This window comes from Cyprinus carpio, chromosome A4 (assembly GCF_018340385.1).
Source record: "Cyprinus carpio isolate SPL01 chromosome A4, ASM1834038v1, whole genome shotgun sequence".
In the NCBI taxonomy this organism is placed as follows: domain Eukaryota; kingdom Metazoa; phylum Chordata; class Actinopteri; order Cypriniformes; family Cyprinidae; genus Cyprinus; species Cyprinus carpio.
The window spans coordinates 3,613,131-3,636,032 of record NC_056575.1 but is presented as its reverse complement, the minus strand read 5'-3'; the positions used below and the strand labels follow the sequence as shown (position 1 = coordinate 3,636,032).

At 34.6% G+C, this 22,902-nt stretch overlaps 1 protein-coding gene across 4 annotated transcripts in view; it reads right to left on the bottom strand.

Annotated features, from left to right (window-relative positions):
- Window positions 1–15,484, bottom strand: part of LOC109045659 (receptor-type tyrosine-protein phosphatase zeta-like) — a 36,479-nt gene extending 20,995 nt beyond the window's left edge. For 2 of the 4 annotated variants that reach the window (XM_042747088.1, XM_042747092.1), the window contains exons 1-2: window positions 15,222–15,484; window positions 4,691–4,756 (exon numbers count right to left, since the gene is read on the bottom strand). In XM_042747088.1, the coding sequence (XP_042603022.1) occupies window positions 4,691–4,756; window positions 15,222–15,285 (130 nt within the window). In that variant the 5' untranslated portion in view covers window positions 15,286–15,484. Of the gene's footprint in view, window positions 1–4,421; window positions 4,514–4,690; window positions 4,757–15,221 lie in introns of those variants that run through there. The other 2 variants (XM_042747105.1, XM_042747099.1) reach the window with 2 other exon arrangements.
- Window positions 15,485–22,902: the final 7,418 nt, after the last annotated feature.

Sequence of the window (22,902 nt, the reverse complement as noted above, 5' to 3'; positions counted from 1 at the left end):
AGCATATGCCAGAGCTGTGGCTTAGTAATCAGTGCATTTTCTGATACATTGTAGGTCAAATTTGGATTGCAATATTTTCCTGATCCTCTTCTACTGAAATTTCCCCATTTTCTCTATTGTTTACTACAAATAAAAAAGTCAAAAATGTAAAACAAGGGCATATGGCAGCAAACCTAAGCACATGGTATGGCATGTGAAGAGTCAGTGCTGATCAATGCCACTTGCAGTGGTGTTGAGCACATAAACCGAATGCTATGATATATCACACTGACTTCAGCAGATGATAAACTCACAGAGCAGATGGCAACGGGTCACACATCACTGCACAAACACACACACACAAATATAAACACAGCTGTTTAAAAGTGTCCCCGAGATGTGTCTTTAAGACACTAGATCTGAATGTCTGCCGTTAGCCTGATTGATGGATACACATTCAACAGGAAAACAGCGTTTTGAACTATGAGTCAGGATACAGCGGTGTGCATCTGGATCTAGCAGGCACTATGGCAAGCCATTTTAACATTTAATATTTATAATGTACTAGCATCTATTTTTTTAGTACTTATTTTTTTTCTTTTCCATTAAGTACTAGTGCTTATTCATTATATACTAGTACTTATTTTTAGCTACTCATAGCATATTCATTAGCTGCTTATTCTTTGACTACTAGCACTTTTTCATTAGCCACTAGTGCTTATTTTTACCTACTAGCATTTATTCATTAGCCACTAGTGCTTATTCTTCAGCAACTTATGCTTATTCATTAATTACTAGCACTTATTCATTAGCTACTGTTGCTTATTCATTAGCTACGTCCATGCATTCTTTAACCAGTAATTATTCATTAGCTACTAGTGTTTATTCTTTAGCTACTAGATACATTATCTACTAATGTGTATTCTTTAGCTAAGTGATAGTAGCCACTAGCTCTTATTCACCATTATTTTATTATAGTAAAAGTGTAGTAACCATGTTTTTGTGGCAGACTGATGACCATTTATATAACCACAGTTTAATACAAACACCATGGTTAAACTATTGTGGTTATCCTGGTTTAACTACAGTGCCTGTTTTTTTTTTTTTTAATTTGTAGAAAAGCCATTGTTAATTTTTTGTTAAAATTCATTCTTTAGCTACTAGCACTTATTCATTAGCTACTACTTTGTTACCAGTAACTTTTTAAAAAGACTTAGGAGTAGGAGTACCTATTCATTAGATACTAGTACTTATTTATTAGATACTTCTTTATTACAATCAAAATAGATACTAGTACATTTTGAGGATTAAAATGGCTTGCCACACACAGACACAAGGATATGCTGTAATCAAAGAGAAGCGCTGCTGCTATGGTAACCGCTAGTCTGCAGATGGGGCATAATCGCAGAGTCAAAAGTAATTTCAAGGATTTTGAGACCTCTGGGCTGCTCTGACATTTTGAATATTTGAAATTTTTTAACAGCACGTGAGGTCAGATCACTCACGATCGGAAGCTGCAATAACAGGTAGGGTGCGCTTTGGGCTTTGAAGCGACCCGCTAAATTATGACGCATGTGAACGAATGTGAGAACAATTTCCACGAAAGGAGGTCAGCAAAGAGGAGAAGTAAAGCGAACAACCTGTGTGAATGTCAGTGGACTCACCAGAAACTCATAAAGGAGCATCTATCCACAAAAACACACCTTCTCTAATGGTGAGCAACTGAATAGTAGGCTACAATATAATAATAAAAAAAAAATCTAAAAAATAAAATGTATAGTATAATTTTTAAATAGTTTAACAATTAAAAGTTGCTTTTTATTTGTTTAAAATGCTATTTTTAATATATATATTTATAAAAATATTTATAAATAAAAATTTATATATTTTTTTTTTAAAATGATATTTTTAATTTATTTGTTTTATTTTATTAGATATAATTTATATTAAAATATATGTAATATTAAAATGAAATGTTGCAAATTATTTTTTACCTTATATATATTAAATTATATATAATATTTATATTTCATTTTTACAGTTTAATTAAATAAAAAAAACATTAGTTAAAAATTTTAAAAATTTTAATTTTTACAAATAATTGGCTGCAATTATTTATTGAAATAAATATATTAATAATAAATATATTTCTTTAAAAATATATTTGAAATAATATAAATAATTTTATAAGATATATTATAGAAGATATATTAATATATATTAGGATAATACTCAGTTAAATATTTAATATTTAAACAAATGAATGTTACAAATTATGTTTAAGTTTAAAGTGTCCTTTATTTCTACATAATATATAATCACCTTTTTCCTTTATATAAATCTTATTAATTATATAGTTGCTAGCTTGTAGCTTAAGTGCGAGTAACTTGTAGAGTCTTTTCCATGACAACTAAGCTTATGTTTTTAATACAGAGTAATGTCTCTTATGTGATCGATCATTAATTTACATATCAACACAACATTTACCCATTTGCTCTATGAAAGACATATGTATTTGTACATCACATTCTCCATGTCTCCCATGAATAAGAGATCAGGAGGAATAAAACAGAGGTGCTGCTGATGATGGAGGCAGGTTATGCAGATGATTAGAGGAAAGAGCTGCAGCCCCCGCAGCAGACGGGACCTGTGCCAGCGGCAGGAATCACACACACCCCTGGGGTTTGGAAAACAGGCTCAACAGGGGACTGACATGCTACAATAACCCATGATCATGTAAGCAGATTCAAGAACTCGGTCTTAAAACCAAGTGAGCAGTCCTGCTGTTTACTGCCTACACAGACAGCCGCATGCTGATTGAAACTGAACCTCATAAATGCCTGATTTGGAATGCCATATTAAACACAACTATTACATGAAATATTAAATATTCAGATGAAATAGACTAGCTATTTCAAAATGAAAATTTAATTATTAAAATATTTAAATACACTGCATGAAAGGTAATATTCAAAATGGCATAATAGGGTGCACGTATAGTATATATATATATATATATATATATATATATATATATATATATATATATTATATATATATATATATAAATATATATATTAGCATGGGTGTATCACATATATTTGTTAAAAATTGTATTTTAAATTATATACAGTACATATATATCTAATAAATATTATATAAGATATATATTATATTATTTTAATATTCATATACTGAAATAATTCAACAAATACATTTACTAGAAATTTAATTTAATTGAAAATTAGATACATTTATTTATTGAAATATTTGAATCTGTTAATATATATATTCAACATTTTTTTTAGATATATTATGTAAAGTTATATATTAAATTATATTATGATAATATTCATATATTTAAAATTTTATACAAATAAATTTACTATCTGCTCGGTTACATTTGCCTGAATGTTTCCACAGTAAAGGATGCTAATACGGATTAGAAGTGAAGAGAAGGGGAGAAAATAAAGTTGTCAGTGAGCATCTGGGTGGAGAAACAGCATGCTGTGGAATAATTCATGGGATATTGCGCATATAACCAGCCTGTAAGACCACAGTATCTGTTGAACATTTTCACAATTTGTGCATAATAAACAGACACATAAAACATAAACCAAAACAGACAGGGAAGGAGGGAATCTCAAGCATTAGAGTCACAGTGTGACTGTCAGCTGAAGAACCAAGTGTCTATGAACAAATTAGCATTCAAGCTTGACAACTTTTGATTGTGGCGAGAGGGGTTTACGTGAAACAATGAGAGTTAAAATAGAGGAACGTGTTTCGTTCTCTTTCTCCACAGGTTTGTGCTGCGCCTCACAATCAAGCGTGTTCTTTCACATGTTAATTCATTTAGTTTCGACTCAGTGAACACACACACACACACACACATACACACAGAGTCCATATCCTACTCTTCACAATCAGACAATCAAGTTTTCACAAGACAGTAACATTTGACTTGCAGCAGTTTCAATGTGACAGCAGTGATTATCTTATAGACCTCTTTAAGACACCGAGACATGATGTTCTCCTGAAGCTGATCTGAAACACAATTAAAATTTTTATTAAACTACTTTAAGGACCGAGTTAGATGATTCATTTTACATTTTCTTTGAGGTTTACCATAATTCATCTCATCAGTCACTGGCACCATCTGGACATGTGACCTCACATTTGTTTTGATGGTTTCCCCGTCAGTGAGTGACTCAGTTTTGGTCCCTATTCCAGGTAAGAGAATGACTGTACATTTTAAATATTCAGCTTTTCTACTGAAAACTGAAACAATATAAAAATTACATTTAAAAACTTGGTCTTGAAAAGGACTAAAAGCCACAAAACTGTTCCATCGCATTCTGTTTTTCCACCATTGTCAAAGCGTCCTTCGCTCTGATTTAAAAGCCACATGTCAAGTCTCTCCAACAATCCTGAATGTCACTTACTCTTTTGAAAGACTCGAGTGTCTTAAAGTGTCTCAGACTTTCAGCTAATCTCCAGCACTGGCGGGTCAGTGGTCGACTCACTGCCATCGTTTCTAATGGAGAACGGACATTGATCCGTCATTATTCACTTCCATCTCCTGCAACCTTATCCCTGTATCTCGCTCACAGAAGAAAAGCTTTTTAAGGTGTTTGGGTTGAAGCCAGTGCTTTGCCACACTGGAGTCTGGTGAAAAGCACACAATAAGAGCGTTTGTTCACGGTGAACCCACCTGTGTAAGACCAGTCAACGTCCTCTGCGAATTTGCGCTGACCTCTCAGGTACGACACAGCCAGATCTGGAACAAGAAAGATGAGGAGGGCTGGAGTCAATGCAATGTTGATTTAGAGCCAAACAAACACATGAAGCAGAAAGTTCAGAGAAACCACAAAATAAAACAAACTAAAACACAATTTATTTGTAGATTGTTGAGTTTTGCCCATGCAAAAGTTGCCACCATGAAGCTAAGGTGCTCCTATGTGGTTGCTAGGGTGTTCTGGGTGTTATATAGTGCATTGCTATGTGGTTGTAAGGTGTTCTAAGTGGTATATTTAGTGCATTGTTATGTGGCTGCTAGGGCCTGGCTATGTGGTTGGTAAGTTGTTTGAAAAATTGCTATGTGGTCGCTAAGGCATTGCTATGTGTTTGGTAAGGTGTTCTACAGTAAGTGGTATAAATGGTGCATTGCTATGTTTTTACTAGGGGACATTGCTATGTGGTTGCTAGGGCTTTCCTATGTGCTTGCTAAGGTGTTCTAAGTGCAATGTAGTGCATTATCATGTGGTTGTTAGGGTGTTGCTATGTTTTTGGTAAGGTATTCTGTGTGTATTGCATTATTATGTAGTTGCTTGGGCGCTGCTATGGGGTTGCTTAAGTGTTCTAAGTGGCATATAGTGCATTGCTATGTTGTTGCAAGGGCATTGGTATGTGGTTGCTAAGGTGTACTAAGTGGTACATATAGTTCATTGCAATGTGGTTGTTAAGGTGTTTGAAGTGGCATATAGTGCATTGCTATGTGGTTGTAAGGTGTTCTAAGTGGTATATTTAGTGCATTGTTATGTGGCTGCTAGGGCCTGGCTATGTGGTTGGTAAGTTGTTTGAAAAATTGCTATGTGGTCGCTAAGGCATTGCTATGTGTTTGGTAAGGTGTTCTACAGTAAGTGGTATAAATGGTGCATTGCTATGTTTTTACTAGGGGGACATTGCTATGTGGTTGCTAGGGCTTTCCTATGTGCTTGCTAAGGTGTTCTAAGTGCAATGTAGTGCATTATCATGTGGTTGTTAGGGTGTTGCTATGTTTTTGGTAAGGTGTTCTGTGTGTATTGCATTATTATGTAGTTGCTTGGGCACTGCTTTGGGGTTGCTTAAGTGTTCTAAGTGGCATATAGTTCATTGCTATGTTGTTGCTAGGGCATTGCTATGTGGTTGCTAAGGTGTACTAAGTGGTAAATATAGTTTATTGCAATGTGGTTGTTAAGGTGTTTGAAGTGGCATATAGTGCATTGCTATGTGGTTGCTAATGTGCTATACATAGTGCTTTATGCAGTTGCCTTTTCCTTGCTATGTGGTTGCTAAGGTTTACTAAGTGGTATATAGAGTGCATTGCTATATGGTTGCTAGGGCGTTGCTATGTGGTATATAGTGCATTGCTGTGGAATTGCTAGGATGTTACAGCAAGTTATACTTTCAAACCGGTGTCATCAGACTAAAGCGGTCTTTCCTGTTTGACTCAATCTCGAGTGACTGAGGTATAAATATCTGTAAATTAAAGTGTGATGAGGGAAAGGTCATAATTATCACTGTAAGACAGATTGACTGAGCGTTTTCCAGCACATTACTGTCTGATGTGTATGTATGTGTGTGCTGGTGTTTGGTGTCAAATGCGTGTGTGAGACTGTGAGGACACCTGCCAGACACATCAAAACACACATGTGTCACTGCTGTACAAGGGAAAGTCGAGATGAAAGGACACATGAGCTCAAATACACACAGTTGTGTCCGGATTATAGCCATAACCTCTGAGAAACAACAACCCCAAATGTTTTGATGGGAATTAAAGGAATAGTTTACGCAAAACTGAAAACAAAAAGATAGGAAAACTACCAGTGCATATACCAGACTGTAACCAGCTAAACAAGACAAAGTCCAAGAGTCAGTGTGCGGATCAGATGTAAATGCCCTTCCAAGGGATTTGGAGAAGATGAAAACTGATAATGCATGTAAAAGTCAGCTCAAGAGCATTTTATCATTTTAACAGTCTGACCCCCTGACCTGACAGCACAAACTAAACCCTGTATTTAATACGGCCGTCCCGTCCCTGCCCCTCAGAGCACAAGTGAATGGTGACCGAAAGCCGCTGCCACAATAGAGCCTTTGAAGACTTTTGCCACAGAGCATGCCATTATTATAAAAACTAGCCAGACACAAGTTGTTCTGGAAGAGTTTTCACGAACATAAGCACCTCTGCTGTCCATATAAAGGTTATTCCCAAGAAACAGTACATTTTTTTAAATATATTTTTTAACATAGTAGATCCATCCATTTTCCAAAACCACTTATCCTCACAACATTATATATTTAAAAAAAATTAAATAATGATTTTATAATATAAAATAAACAATGTTTATTATAATTTTTTCACATTTTAAATATATATTACATACATTATATATTTTAAAAATAAAAATAATATACACCTTGTATTCTATCCGTTTTATTTTTATTTATTATACAATTAACAAAAGCAAAAAAGGCCTCTAACACTAGCTTGCTCTATCCTTTTTCTATTCTATTGGTTTTCTTTTTATTTATTATATAATAAAATATAATAAAAAAAAACCTTGCTACGTGTACTGCATTAAGCTAACAGACTTGTTATAGCACTTGTATTATTGCTCTTTTGTTGATTTTGATTGCTTCCATTGTTCTCATTTATAAGTCGCTTTGGATAAAGCGTCTGCTAAATGACTAAATGTAAATGTAATATGAAATAAAGGGTATTTATATATATATATATATATATATATATGTATATATGTATATATATATATATATATATATATATATATATTACAATTTTTGTATAATTTTATATATAATATTATATTTTAAAATAACATACAATATAGTATTTTTAAAATTATTAAAAAATATTTAAAAAGCTAAACATGTTTTATTATAATATAAAAAATAAAGAATTTAATATTTATTATATACAATATTATATATTCAAAAATGTTAAAATAATTTTATTATAATATAAAAATAAATAATATTATTAATCTATTTATTTATAATCATTTAAAAATGGTTTTATGATGTACAAATATTTAATTTTATAACATTTATTATATACAATATTAAAAAATTATAAACAATATTATGTATGTATAAAAATTGACAAAAAAAAATATATATAAAAATAAATAATATTGTTTATAATATTTGTTTGTTTGTTTTATGCTACTGAAAAATGCTACAGGTGTGAATGTTTCAGGGTTGAAGACCAGTGCAAAAATTAGCTAACAAATATCATTGCACCACACCAACATTATTTACATCCACTATTCTTGTGGTAAAAACAGCCATTTGTTTAGCACATTTCCTTTTTAAAAATAGGCTTTGCGTTTGACGGTTGTGTGGAGTAAATCCCAGTTGGCCGGGTGATGAAACTGCAAGTGGAAAAAGCTCTTTTGCTCGGCTCGTCAAACAGAATCCCGGGCCGTTTCACAGGAACAGTATCATACAGCGACCTGCGCCCCACTAAAGCTGTTGAACTTCTTTGGCTCGGCTCCATTTCATAGGCACTGAGAGAAAAGCCTGCGGCAAATTAGATTAAAATTGCTCACAGTTTGATGTTAATGAGTCTATCACCAATAAAATAAGCTCTTTACTGGACCCCTCTTCCATTTCACATCCTGTATTCTCACTGCTCTCCACAAGACACAAAATAAACACAACTGCGGATTTTCTTCCATTTTCCAGATAAACAAAATTGTTCACGTCTCATCCAAATTACTGTGATTATTACAGTCAACCCTGGAAATTATGTGTTTCTATACAACACTTGAAATTCATGAAAATAAATGAAAATAATCAAAATGTTTCAAAGTAATCATATATTTAATTGATGCAATATTTACAATTATTTTAAATATTTAAAACTATTTACTTATCTGCATTCTTTATATACAACTATTCTCTTTTGGAATTTAATCAATATATTTCATGTAATAATTTCATATAATAAAAATAATAATAATAAATTTACATGATTATTATTAAAAATAAATATAAAATTGTTACATGAGTGGAAGTTGCTCTCAAAATGCAATCATTATATTTGATGTAATCATTGATAAAAATGGTTTCATATGTAGAAAGCTGCTCCCTGACTCTCTTTAACTATTAAAGTCACTGTCATTTGGAAGAAATGCCACTGCGTGGTGGAAGAAGTCAGAACTTCATATAAAGTTTCCAACTTTACAGTAACAGTGTTTACTCTGAATCTACACTTTATGTGCAAAGTTTCTAGTCCAAGTGCAGAGTTTCATGAATGAGAGCTATCTGGCAGGCAGAAGTTGTTTACTACAGCCTGACTGCAGTCACTCGCTCACAGCCACGGCTTCGACTGGGATTCTCAGCATGCAGACGGTAAGCATGTGTCCGGTACCACGTAGGAAATGGATGGGGGAGGAATCGTAACCATCCTCTGCCCTCTGTAAATGTCTCTAGAGTCATTCAAATACATAAGAGGATTAGAACAGTCTCGGGGAAGCCGGCCAGCACGTCGTGTTTCTAACTCAAGAACAAAAACAAAAATCTGAGTCCCCCTCCTCGCCCGGACACTAAATAACTTCCCCCCTCGCCTGGATGAAACACAGCCTGTGAACTGTTTTGTGTCTGTCGATGTTCTCATATGATGAAGAACACCTGTTTGACACGGAGAGGGTGCACAGGGGAACAAAGACCCATAGCCTAAATTCACAGCATGTAATAGTTGTTAATTGAATTATGACGTGTTCCCGAAGGCACAGATTATATTTGGATGCCCAAGGTCAAGAGTTGGAAAACAGCCAGTTGGGAAATAATTGAAGACAGAAGAAAGTTTAAAGGTTTGCTATAATAGGACCAGTTTTTACATCCTGAAATATAATCCAGCTTTACTTGCCTAGATGAGAATTTAAAGGGATAGTTCATCCAAAAATGAAAATTCGGTCTTCATTTAATCAACCTCAAGTTGTTCCAAACCTGTATAAGTTGTTTTCATCTGTTGAACACAAAAGAAGATATTTTGAAGAACGTACTAAATAGTTGACGGTAGCCATTGATTTCCATGGTATAGAAAAAAAAATACTATGGAAGTCAAAAGACTTCTTTTGTGTAAAAAAAATAAAAATAAAATAAAATAAAATAAAATAAAATAAAAATGTATTCAATTGTTCTCTTCCTTCCTCTGAAGATTTAGTCACATTTGTAATCATCCAATTTTTAGTCACTGAATTTGTCTGTATCACTGCAGAGTTCTCCAAGTTAAATTTAAACAGAATAAACAGGATCTGGGTTTTTATAAGACACTGGAGAAAAAAATAAAAATAAATCAAGGCTGTGTTGCTGTTGTGGGATTTTCTAACCTCATCCAATTATTTATTTATTTATTTTTAAGGATACTTTTGTAAACATATTTGGCTCATACATCCTTGGTCCTGTTGTGAGATTTTCCTGTTGACCAAGGATGAAAATATAAGCTTTTTTCACTTGTATAACTAGTAAATAACATGAACACACAGAAGAATTCATATTTAAGATTTAGAAAGATAGCTGAGTTTTTTTAAGGATTTTTGAAGAGAAAGTACATAGTTATTTCTGAATAAATAAATAAATCTTACATTTATTTTTGCATATAAATACTATTTAAATTAATAATAAATTATATATAACAAACATTTATAATCAATGTTTAACTAATACAACAAACAAATAAATAAACAATATTTGTACATTTTCTAAAGAATTTAAGTTGCTTTGGATAAATAAGTCTGCTAAATGAATAAATGTAAATGTGAAGAACAAGTTAGTGACTTTCTTGGGTGCTCAATGGTCAAATACAACCGAATATAGCGGAAGGTGCTTTAAAGCAAATCAATTTAAAAGATGCAACTTTTCCCAGAAGGTTTGGGTTTGTGTTTTTGTGTGTGTGTGTGAACAGTCTAAATTCTAAAGCACTGAACACTGTCAGTGCACTAATTTGAGCACAGGTGATAAAAATGACAAAACTGACAAATATAAGAAAAAAGAAAGAAAAAAAAAAGGTTAAGCTAGTAAACCTAATCCTTTATCTGTTGAACAAGCGGTATGGGAAGTTTTGCACCAAAATATTGTAATACATTAAAAAAAGAGAAACAATACTTTTCTGTGAGACTACATCGACTGATGTGACCCAAATCATTTTACATAAAACCTATAGGTAAATATAACTATAGTAAATAAATTTGACAGCAAAAAGACTAATGTATTATCATGCACTCTTAAAAATAAAGTTTTTTTTATTGAACTCATCCATGAAATCTTTCAAGGTTCTTTATAGCAGAAAACGGTTCTTTAGATAACTGAAATGTTCAAAAAAGGTTATTTTAAGAACTGTTGACTGAAAGAGTCTTTGAGGAACCATAAATGGTTCTCCTTTTGAATCACTGTGAAAATCCACTTCCGGAACCTTTATTTTTAGGAGTGTGATAGCGAATAACTGAGAACACACAGCACATCCAAGCAGGAGACGCTCTCCATTCACTCTGAGGATGTGCCAGAGTCACAACTCCTTGACAACAGACAGAACCTCCGGTGGACTTCCTCCACAGTCTCCCCAATCGCCACGGACACCACGTCAGATCCGACCCGGAAAGGTAACCGAATACTCCATCTTCCTTTAACAAGAGAAAAGCTTTCCTTCCTCACCTCACTGTCCATCCGCTGGACTGAGCCAAAGCCAGAGCGCTGCCTTTTATGAGTTCAGCACACTGTCAGTGGTTTACTAGGGCTCCAGCTCCACATCCTGAGGTCAAGAGCTAGAGATTTGCGTTTTCCTTCAGCATTCAGCCTCATTTTCATGGTTTCTCCAATTCTGTCTCCTCGCTAAACACACAGACTACAGATAAGAAGAAAATCTGTAGATGCTTACGGAGAGAATCAAGAAATAGGCTTTAATAAATCTTTTCTCCAAATGTCAACACTATTTTGGACTGAAAATAAAAAGAAAGAAATCTGCTTAAGTTGAGCATGTGACAGGTGTGAAATTTTACCAGAAATCCCATTAATAAATGGTTATAAAAACTGCACTTATATCTCGGGTATAAAGTCTCATATTCCCACATGAGAAGAACATGCAATTAATGAATTTTACATCAAAAAGATAAGAACTCGATGTCCACATGCACAAACACCAACCTCAGTTGATGGAAAAAGATACTCAGCATGGTGTAAATATCCAGACAACTTTAATCTAAATCAAACACATTGAGAAGCAACACGACCAATTGGAAAAATGCAATGGAAATTGAATGGAATTAAGATGGCTAGCCATCTCAGTGTCTGCCATTTGTCCTCTTTACAGGAGATTGTATTTCTCCAACACGGAACATCTTTTCTCAGGAGAATGAACAGCTAGTATGTTGTTTTGACCAAGTTAAAGGAATAGTTCACCCAAAATGCAGTGAATGGGTGCCGTCAGATTGGGTGCCGTCAGCTCATAAAACAAGTGATCCACACCACTCCAGTCCATCATTTAACATCTTGTGAAGCCAAAAGCTGATGAACAAACAAACTCATCTACATCTTGGATGGCCTGAGCATGGGTAAATTCTCAGGAAATTCAATTCTGTATCAAGCTATAAAAATGCTCTTTACTAAACTAATGGCATCAGTTTCAGCACAAAACTTTTCAGGTTGATTAAAACCAATGCACATTTATCATCTAGAATACCTCTGTTCATTATGTAAGTCTCTATTTGTAGGATGACATAACAGTACAAGCAATATTTCCTGAGACTCCATTAGGCACAGAGTGGAGCTGTTTCACGCTCAACAGACACGAGTCTGCACTGGTGGCGCTCATTATCTGACAGGACTCTGACCTGGAAGAGTTTGCCCTGTGAGTTTACGCTAAATTCAGTGTTTCACTGCAGAAATCAGAAGGACATGATTTAACAATCTCACTTATTCATGTCCCAATATACAAAACTCAGCGGAGTTGTTTTTATGCATAAGGGTACGACTGCTGAATTTTAAATAGGCCATAATCGTCAATAATTAATGTGGATTTAACACAGATTTATTTATTTATGAAAAAGTTTATATAGAGCAATGGTTCTCAAAGGGTTTGGCTTCAGGAAATCCACAGGCCCAATAATTCGCAAAACGATTAACATAACACAGGCTGAAAAAGAAAATGAATCGTTTTGATTTCTAAACGTCTCCTTTATTTAAATAAAAAAAATAAAAAAAAAAAATAAAAAAAAAAAAAACACACTGTGGTCGGCAAGCCATTTTTATCCTCATTGTGAGTGGACTTATATTTAAATGTATTCTGGGTCGTATTTTTCCTTTATGTTGTCTAGTTTTGTTGGTTTTTCAGGTCACACAACCCGTCCCTGATGCAGCTGTTTAATTTGACAAATTTCTACCAACTGACAGCAGTTTGCATTAAAATACCACACTGCATTTCCAACGATTTCTTCTTGAAAACTTAAGTTCAGTCTTGGTTAAGTAATTTTAACTTAAATCATATCAAACTGACTTTGGAAAAAATCAAGTTGAATCTCATATAACTAAATTGCTTAACTTATTTTGATGAGTTAAAAAAAGCATAAGTTACCATGACTTACTGATCATATTATTTTTTGCAGTGCATTTGATTGGATGCACAGCCTTTGACATTAATAACAAAAGATCTGAGATGTGTTTTCTACTTTAAACATACATTATACCTATTCATTTTGCAATTCTAGCTATTATATAATTAGGTAAATTATAATTTTTATGCATTTAATGTGCATATACTTAGTGTTTTGGGTCATGAACCACCAATTGAGAACCAAAAATGTAGATGATTAAAACAGGAAAAATCAGGTATAAATGTGCACTGTACATGTATTAAATAAGTCCTCTCTGAACATTCTTTGGTATCAAGTAACTTTGGAAAAACGTTCACGCTTCTGGTGCCAAATACCAACAAACCAAAGTCCATGAAGGTCTGAACAGTAGCTTTTTATTTCGGCTGATGATGAACCATGCAAAATCTCCAATAACTCTTTTATTATATTATACATGTGTTATGTGTCACAAAGTGTGACAACTGATTGGTTATGCCTGTCACTTTCAGATAACGTCTAATAATGAAATGCTTTGGATTGTGCAGGCTAGTCAATGAAAATCAATCTTTCACTGTCATTCATTTGATCAAGAGAAACTAAACCACATTTTCCATGCTGTGGTTATTTTGTTTGGATACATGGCAGGGTGACCCTGGTCTGAATCGATCAATCATGTGTTTGGTGGGCAGAAGCTCTCTCTCTTTCTCCCGCTTTCTCTTCCTGCTGCTGGCATTAACGGTGAATGAGAGTCACTGAGACAAAAGCAGCACAAAAACGGACTTCCCCTGCCATCACATCCAACAACAGGGTGTAACACGCACCAGCACTCTGCAAATCTCCAACACACATCAGTGACAGCACAGATGCCTGTGGAGCTCCCAAACAGGAAATAACTAATGCTTCTGAGTAAGATCAGCAACATTTTAGACTGAAATAAACAGGACGATGGTGCATTGTGACAGCCCTGAGACCAACTTTGAGCAAAAGAGACCTCTGATGTGCCAGCATGCAGGGCATCAGAAATGCAGATGGCTGAAGACACATGCGGTCAAAAACACACTGCTTTATATTCCCCCACCATGTCAAATTACATTTAATTCAGCGGGATGAACAGAGACAGAGAGATTAAAAGACCATCATATCGGTGATCGAGTGCCAAGAGCAAAGAGCCAAAGTCTGTCCTACAGCTGAAACGTTCTTGAGGGAAACTGAACTAAATATTACGCAGCATCCAATAGAAATTCAACTAACTGCACAGCAAGGAAATTAAATTTAGGCAGCCTGCATGAACCAATACATATTTATTTATAAACATATTGTAATGCAAAATTTTTTTTTTTTTTTTTTTTTTTTTTACAAAAAAACACTACAAACTTGTAAGAACCTAAAAAGCCACTCAAATAACCACAAATAAAGCAAAATATAATTATATCAAGTACCAATACATTTAAAAGATTAATAAAACTTTGGATTGTTCACACAGAAGACATTCTAATGTCTTCAAGTCTAATATATTTTAAAGCGTCGTCATATAGGACTGAGATAAAATACAACAACCTAAAACAAGTGTAAAGATTTACAATAAATAATATATAACATTGATTCATTGATTATGTCATGACTAATTCTACTAAAATAGATTAATGAACCTTTGATCCGCTCACTTATCAGATATTCACAACAGTTATTGCAGTGCTGAGATTAAACGCAATAACCTAAACTTTCATCAAAAATAATGCATTCATCGATAATAAATTCATAAATGCATTAACAACCTGTGGAAATAAAGCTTTTTGGATACATGCAACTTTACGCATCAATGCATTCATGCCCAAAACGAAGCATGAAGCATCTATGAAGACACATCCATCACTCAGGATTGTATTTACTTGATACCTGTGTGACAGATGAGCCACAGCTGCGCGATGAACAGATGTGATTTGGCTGTGATCAAACGCATCGTCTTCAGGCTTTAAACGCGCTCGAGTTAAACGTGGATTGGACGCTGATCTATTGAGAACACAGTAACAGCTATTGCAGTGATGTTACAGTGGATCCATGTCAGTGTTTCGCGTATCCTGTTCGTCTTTCCCACGCTAGAGCTTCATTCACTGTACGATCACAGCGCGCGAGAGGAGAGACGCTGCGTTCACGCGCCGCCCACAGACTCCACAGTCTCGCGCACTATCAGTCACGGGTTCACGGTTTAAATAACGGGACGTGCACTAAGTAATGGTGCTAAATGACATGCAACTTGAAATTAAAAGTGAAGGTTGCGTTTTATAATATGCTCAGAGCTTTATGAGATGTAAACATTTAATTTGTGTTTTTTTCTTTTTCTTTTATTTTTTGGATTGTGTATGTTCATGCATTGCAGTGTAAATGATTTGGTTGTAATTTTATGCTCAAAGGTGACTGTTGACACCTGTTGGACTGCTTGGAAAGAAAAACAAACCAAGATGTAATGGTTGGTTTATGTTATGCTTATACATTTTTACCTCCTCACTATGTACTGGAGTAAATCTCACTTAATTATGAAATTAAAGCAAATGTAGTTTTTATAGATTTAAGTGATGCCTTAGCTAGGGCATTGCTAGGTGGTTACTATGGTTACTATGGTGCTTATGGAAATCTGTGTGGTTACTAGGGTGCTTTGTGGCTTGTTATGGTATTACTAAGTGGTTATCTGGAGATATATATGTATATGTATATATGTATATGTTGTGTGTGTGTGTGTGTGTGTGTGTGTGTGCGCGCGCGTGTGTGTCTGTGTGTGTGTGTGTGTGTGTGTGTGTGTGTGTGTGTTGGATAAGTTACTTTAAAAAAGTAATTACTGTCTACTAATTACATTTTCAACTGTGAAATTAGATTACTATACTAATAACTCTCTAAAAATATTGCATTACTTATTACTTTCTAAAATCGCATATCAACCTCGACCAGCTGAACAATGTAAGGATAAACATGAAACGGCTTTTAATTCTTTCAAATAAATAATATAAAACTGCATAAGTTATTCTTGAACTGACCAACATATTTAAAGATAGAAGGATACATTAAAAACATAGATTTTAACACTTACCATTTTAAATTTTGATGTTAAATCCATTATTGTTTTATATAAAATTGTTCTATACAGTATTTAATGCAATTACATCAGAAAAATTAAGAGTAATTAAATTACAGAAAAATTAAGACTTATCCCTTACTTTCACAAAGGAAAAAATTATAGTAATTAATAACTTAGTAATGAATAACTACACATATTGTTTTAATTGATAATGCTGAATGTAGGGATCCTCATTTATATTTCATTTTAATACATTTTTAATTCTATATTTACACCCCTGAAAAACATTCGACCAAGCAAGTGGTCACATCTTATGCCTGCACTGAAACACACTGTTTCTGCACTCCCTGTTGTTATACTTTCTGCTAAATTTACATAATTTATGCAGGGCACCTACTTCACTTGCTGGATGGCTTTTATAAGGGGGAGCTTGATACAGCTCCTTCAGCATTCAGAGAAGCCCATTGTACACGTCTGCGGTGCTCAGTTTAGACTCGACAAAACCTGTTGATGGTGCACTAATAATACACATCCCTTGGGCTCGCTGGTTGAAATATGCAGGCACTGATACACCTTTGCAATCACTTCAGTTAGAATGGTTTTTGATTTTGAGTGTGCAGAGGCTAATGTCAACAATGATGCGTTATTTTCGACTGGTAAACAATACACATCCTTTATTCCCCTGTGCTCCGACATTCAAGGCTCTTAAGAAAAACACTGACCCCGTGATGGAGATCCAAGCTTCGTCTTTTCAGAAAAAGCAGCAGCATTGTTAATTGGGAGCATTTGGATGACATTAATACACTGGGAGGTGGACAAAAGCCACCAAAAGAGAGACTATGTGAAAGACAGAGGGTCACCGCGAGGCAAAGCGGCACTAGGGATTGTGTCAGTCGTAAAAGCAACAAGGAAGAGGGCGTCAGCCAATCAGGATGTCCGGATTAGTTACAGTGACTCGAAACACCCAGACAACTCTGAATCAATAGCATCTTTAGTTTCCCTCGGATGCATATAGAATCAGTGATCTGCTTTAGTGAAAGAAGTAGATCGGTTTACGGAGAGGAGCATCCCAACTGAAGGTGCCGTAAATGGCATAACAACAATTTCACAGGGCCCTCCCTTCACACATGCAGATTGAATTACTCTAGATAAGCATCGGTATTATGGGAGAAAGAAGGGTTCATTAACAGCATTAGCGTCATGTGACCTCAGGTTTCTTCTGGCTCGGCTGGGCTTTGCGTTTCTCTGGCTGGATCAAACAGATGATTTGTCCACAGTTGATATCAACAGTATTGACACCAGCGGTGCTGCTCCAGCTTTAATATTCCTGGCATCCTGCCGCGCGCTGCAAATCAATGCCGATCACTACAGGGGTGTTAGAATGAAAATCCCTCTGGCTTATTTATCTGCTGGAGGTTCAATATCTGCATATTGTGAACAGCATTCTCGATTTCTGCATTATGCAACCAGAAAATCAGTTTTAATACCACCAATGGCACACTGTGTTATAAATTATATTTGTGGAGTAAAATTTGCTGCTACAATTCCAATGTGCTTTAGGGTGTTGATAGACGGTTACTAGGGTGTTTTAGTGGTTGCTATGCTGTTGCTAGGTGGCATCTAGGGCATTGTTAAGTGGTTTTTAAGGTGCTTTGTGGGTGTATTAGTGGTTGTTAAATTATTATTGGTGGCTACTAGGGTGCTTTGTGGTTACTATGGTATACTGGTGGTTGCCAAAACATTATTAGGTGGATAACGGGCTCAGTCATTGCTGGGTGGTTACTAGGTTGTTTTGGTGGTTGCTATGATGTTGCTAGCTCTGATTGCTTAGAAAAGAATAGTATCTTTCTCTTTAATAAGCTGCATTATTTGTGCATTTTTAGCACAAACAATGCAGGGGGGAAAAAATTGCAGTACCAAAGCTTATTACTTGATGTTAGGAGTTTGTTCCAATCACTAAACCCAAAAATTCTCAGAACTAAAACACTAAAAGACTGTTTGAAATATACACATTTTTTTCCAAAAAAAATAAAATAAATAAAAACCCATAAAAAAAACACTGGTCAAATAGCAGCATTTCTGCACTCTGTACACACCGCTGAGTCGCGTGAAGATTTATTCTGCAGGAACAGTGTGCTGATGAGCATCCCTAGGGTTTGATAAACCCCATTCATGAAACAAACTCCATCCCTCACACAGCACACTATGGCATTGAAATAAATCTCTGAAATGTGACAGTCTAAAAGAGAGAGAGAGGCCCAAAGGAAGAGCTTTTCTTCTGAAGCGCAATGCAACAACACACACCACTGTCTCTGTCCACCTCAGAGAGATGAAAAATAAAAACAAACCACACATGCACACATGGCAGAATGTGACTTCTAATCACACGAAAAAAGCAAAACACACACAAAAAGCAGCTCTACCATTGGTTGAATAACCCTCCTGAATCCAGAGAACAGTAATTTTAGTGAATATATATATATATATATATATATATATATATAGATATATTATATATATATATATATATTTTTATTAAATATTTTTTTTGAATTTGCATTTAGTTTTATTGTTTATTACACAATATAAATATTTTATATTACATTGTAAAAGTTTATTTATTATTCTTATTTTTAATTATTTATATATTATTATAATCTTTAATAATATTTTGAATTAACATTTATTTTTATATTTCCAGCATTAAATTTGGTTACATTTATTGTCATTTGTTATATTGTCATTAAGTTATATTATATCAAGTTATATATTTTTATCATAAACACAGATGCGCTTATATTCATAGCTTTGATGTACTTTTTGCTAACTGACATGCCAGCGGTGCAAAGGACTGATGTGTTATTAATGAATGTTTTGACACGTGAAACAGTAAGTGTGATCCTCACGAGCTGCAGTGGTTCAAAGTCATTTATCATGCTCCTACGGGCTCCTGACATGGCTCTTTATGGGATACTAATTTGATGATTTGCTGTGCTGGTCCCCAGGGTGCACTTATTAAACTATTAAAACACAGCGCATTACTAAATTCACTTTGATCGCTAATAGGTGCTCAAACTCAGATGTGTGACTGCAACTTATGCCACATCTCAGTTCCTTAGCAACTGAGAGAGAAAACAGACAGAAAACAAGCCAAACAGCCCCACGCTGACCCATAATTACACACCACAGACCATAAAAAAAAAAAACAGAGCCAGATGAAAGAATCATCGCTTCAAAGTTAACACAAGTGGAACACAACAGTCACTCAGGCGGCTCAGGTTGGGAGGATCTACAACTCTACTTGTACTCTGCCCATTATTAGGCTACCAGCATGTCTTAGTGGTGCTTTGTAGTTGCTATGCAGTTACTAGGGTACACTGGAGCATGTGAAAGTATCACTAGGTGGTTACCAGGGTGATATGTGGTTATGTGGTAGAGTGTATTAGTGGTTGCTAAATCATTACTAGGTCGTTATCAGGATGCACTGGTGGTTGTGAAAGTCTCACTAGGTAAATATCAGGGTGGAGTGCTATGTGGTTGCAGTGTGGTTACTAGAGTGTATTAGTGGTTGCTAAGGCATTACTAGGTGGTTACCGGGATGCTTTGGTGGTTACTAGAGCTTTGCTATGTAGTTATTGGGGTGCTTTGTGGTTACTATGCAGTTACTAGGGTGCACTGGTGGTTGTGAAGTCCTCACTTGGTGGTTACTGAGTGCTTTCTGGTTGTTATTTTTTAACTAGAGTGTATTGGTGGTTGCTAAAGCATTACTGAGTGGTTACCAGGGTACTTTGGTGGTTGCTAGGCTGTTGTGGGTTGTGAATGATTACAAAAGTGGAACACAAAAGTCACTCAGACAGCTCAGGTTGGAAAAGATACTCCTAAACGCATCACATTCCCTCTCTTACAGTCTGATTGTTTAATCTGACTGCAGCTCAAATCAAACCAGTTTCATCTTTTTCACTGGAATCCTCTGGGATCTGAAGGTCTGTTGGTGATTGGTTATTATGGAGGAAGAAAACAATCTTTGAAACGGTTGAGGGTTTATCTGAGAGCTCAAATGTTTGTGCTCATCTTTCTCTTTAATATTCAGTGCTGAACAATGGCTGCTCTCTGTCCCTAAAGAGCTCACTTTCACCAGCATCCCCACACAATTCATTCCTGTTTGTTAATAGCTGCGAGGAGTCACTGCGATCAGGAGCACGAGGAGGAACTTATGAATAGAGCAGCAAAAACAACTTTCTTTCTTAGTATTGACTCCTGATGAAGGACGGCATCAAATCGAAGGCATAAAATCCGAAAATCCTCAAAAGAAGGTTATTCATTCAGGGGCAAATATCTCTCTGACACTCGAGCAACTCTGGTGCCAGTAATGAGGGCCAACATTACAGACATCAGTGAGCAAATGTTAAAAAAACATCAGCTCAGTCTGATAAGAAGAACAAATTTACAAACAAATTTAACAAATTGTCAAAGTGTCATATGGATAAAATAAAATACAAACAAACCAACAAACATTTAATTAAATGTTAATGTTAAAATAAAAAAGGAAATGTAATAAAGCATAAACAAAACAAATAAATAAAATAATATAAATATATAATGTGGTTTTAGTATTATTGAGATACTTATTACAGAGACTGTAGTTTGTAATCAATATTTTGAATATTTTTTTTATTTTATTTTACATACATACACACACGCACATATATACATATACACACACACACACTTTTTTTTGTTTATTTATATTCTATTTTAGAACAAATTAAACTAAATTAGATTGAGTTATTTTGAAAAAAGATATTTAAATTGAGATTATTGAGAAAATAAATAAAAATAAAATATATATATAAAAAAAAAAACTTTATTTCAGTCTAATTTACACACACGCGCACATACACACACACACACACACACACACACACACACATAAATAACAATGAACTTATATCTGAAATTAAAGTGGTTCAAGTTCACCATCTAGCGGTCACTGAACGAACTACTGTTTGCGTCATCAGAGTTTAGTTGGAACTCTTTGCACTTCAGAATATGACTAGTTAAAACGTATTATTTTAATAATTATTACAGAAAGCATATGAAGTGATGAACCGTCTTTGGTAAGCGCTAAGAATATTATACTTTCATTACAGAGTTGGACTGTCAGCCACAGTTAGCTCGCATGTAGAGATATGTTACTGTCTATCAGTATACTGATAATTAAACACGTGCTGTTTATTAATGTTAATGACATGTGGATGCGTGATTTATATGGCGCAATGCGAGTGTTAACAGTTGTTGACAAACCTGCAGAAGCCTGAGAGAGATGAGCGCGAGGGATGATGGGGCGAAGGATACTGGGTCTGGAGGTGTCTAGATGTGGATGTGTATAGAAGAAAATTGTCTGTGAGAAGCACCAGCGAGAGTTTGAAGCCATGTGTCCTGCCCCGTGTGTCAGTCTATAGTCCTGACTGAAGCTCGTTCAGCATGTCCTGCATCTTTTGAGATGGGTTAGATTTACACATGAATCTCTGACACCTGCAGGCAATTTAAATGCGTTTGCAACAGCTGTCATGCATAATGAGATTTATGATCTAATATAATACAAGTTTAGTTTATTATAAGTTCTTCAAAATTCATAATCAATTTTATTATATTTATAGCATAAAGAAAACAGTTTTTTTATTAAATGTGCATAGTTAAAATGTTTTACTGAAATTGTCTTCATAATATTTCCCCCTTTTAAAGTGCTTTACTCTAAAGACAATTAAATAAAATCAATTATGTGTAGTCTTATTTTTATTTATTAAGTTATACCTACTTGCCTATATATTTATCAACCATCTTACAATGTTATCTGTGTTGCACTGATTTTGTATAAACAACTGATCACTTTTCATGAAAGTGTCTCTCTTTAAATACACTTAAGTAGCCTTTTATTTTAGTAATATATTATCTACAAGAACAGTTTTTAAAAATCTACATTTTGAAGATTTGAAGGGCTACACTAAGTGCACCTTCAGTACAGTTCTGCACACTTTTTCACCAGAGAAATATTCTGTTGAATTTCTCTCTGAATCTACATGATCTGATCGTTGTTGAGAGAAATATTGTGTTGTTTTTGTATATGGATCTAAATTAAATGATCGTTGTGTTTGAATGGTCGGTGAGCATCAAAATGATAGCCATGGGAGGAAATGAAAACACTGGACTCTGACAGTGAGAAGTTATGTGCAACGTTGTGTTTGTGTCTCGGCTTATAATTTATCTGAATGAATCTGTGCTGTATAGAGCTTCAGCGGGATGTTTGAAATGCAAAATAAATAAATGAACCAAAAATAGTGTTTTATTATGTTTTCAGAGATGTCAGGTGAAAGAAATTGATATTAAAATGATTTGCTGCCGACAATAACAAAATGTTAGTTTCCTGTATGTACAGATGTTTATTCAGTTTAAGATATATATATATATATATATATATATATATATATTATATATATATATATATAT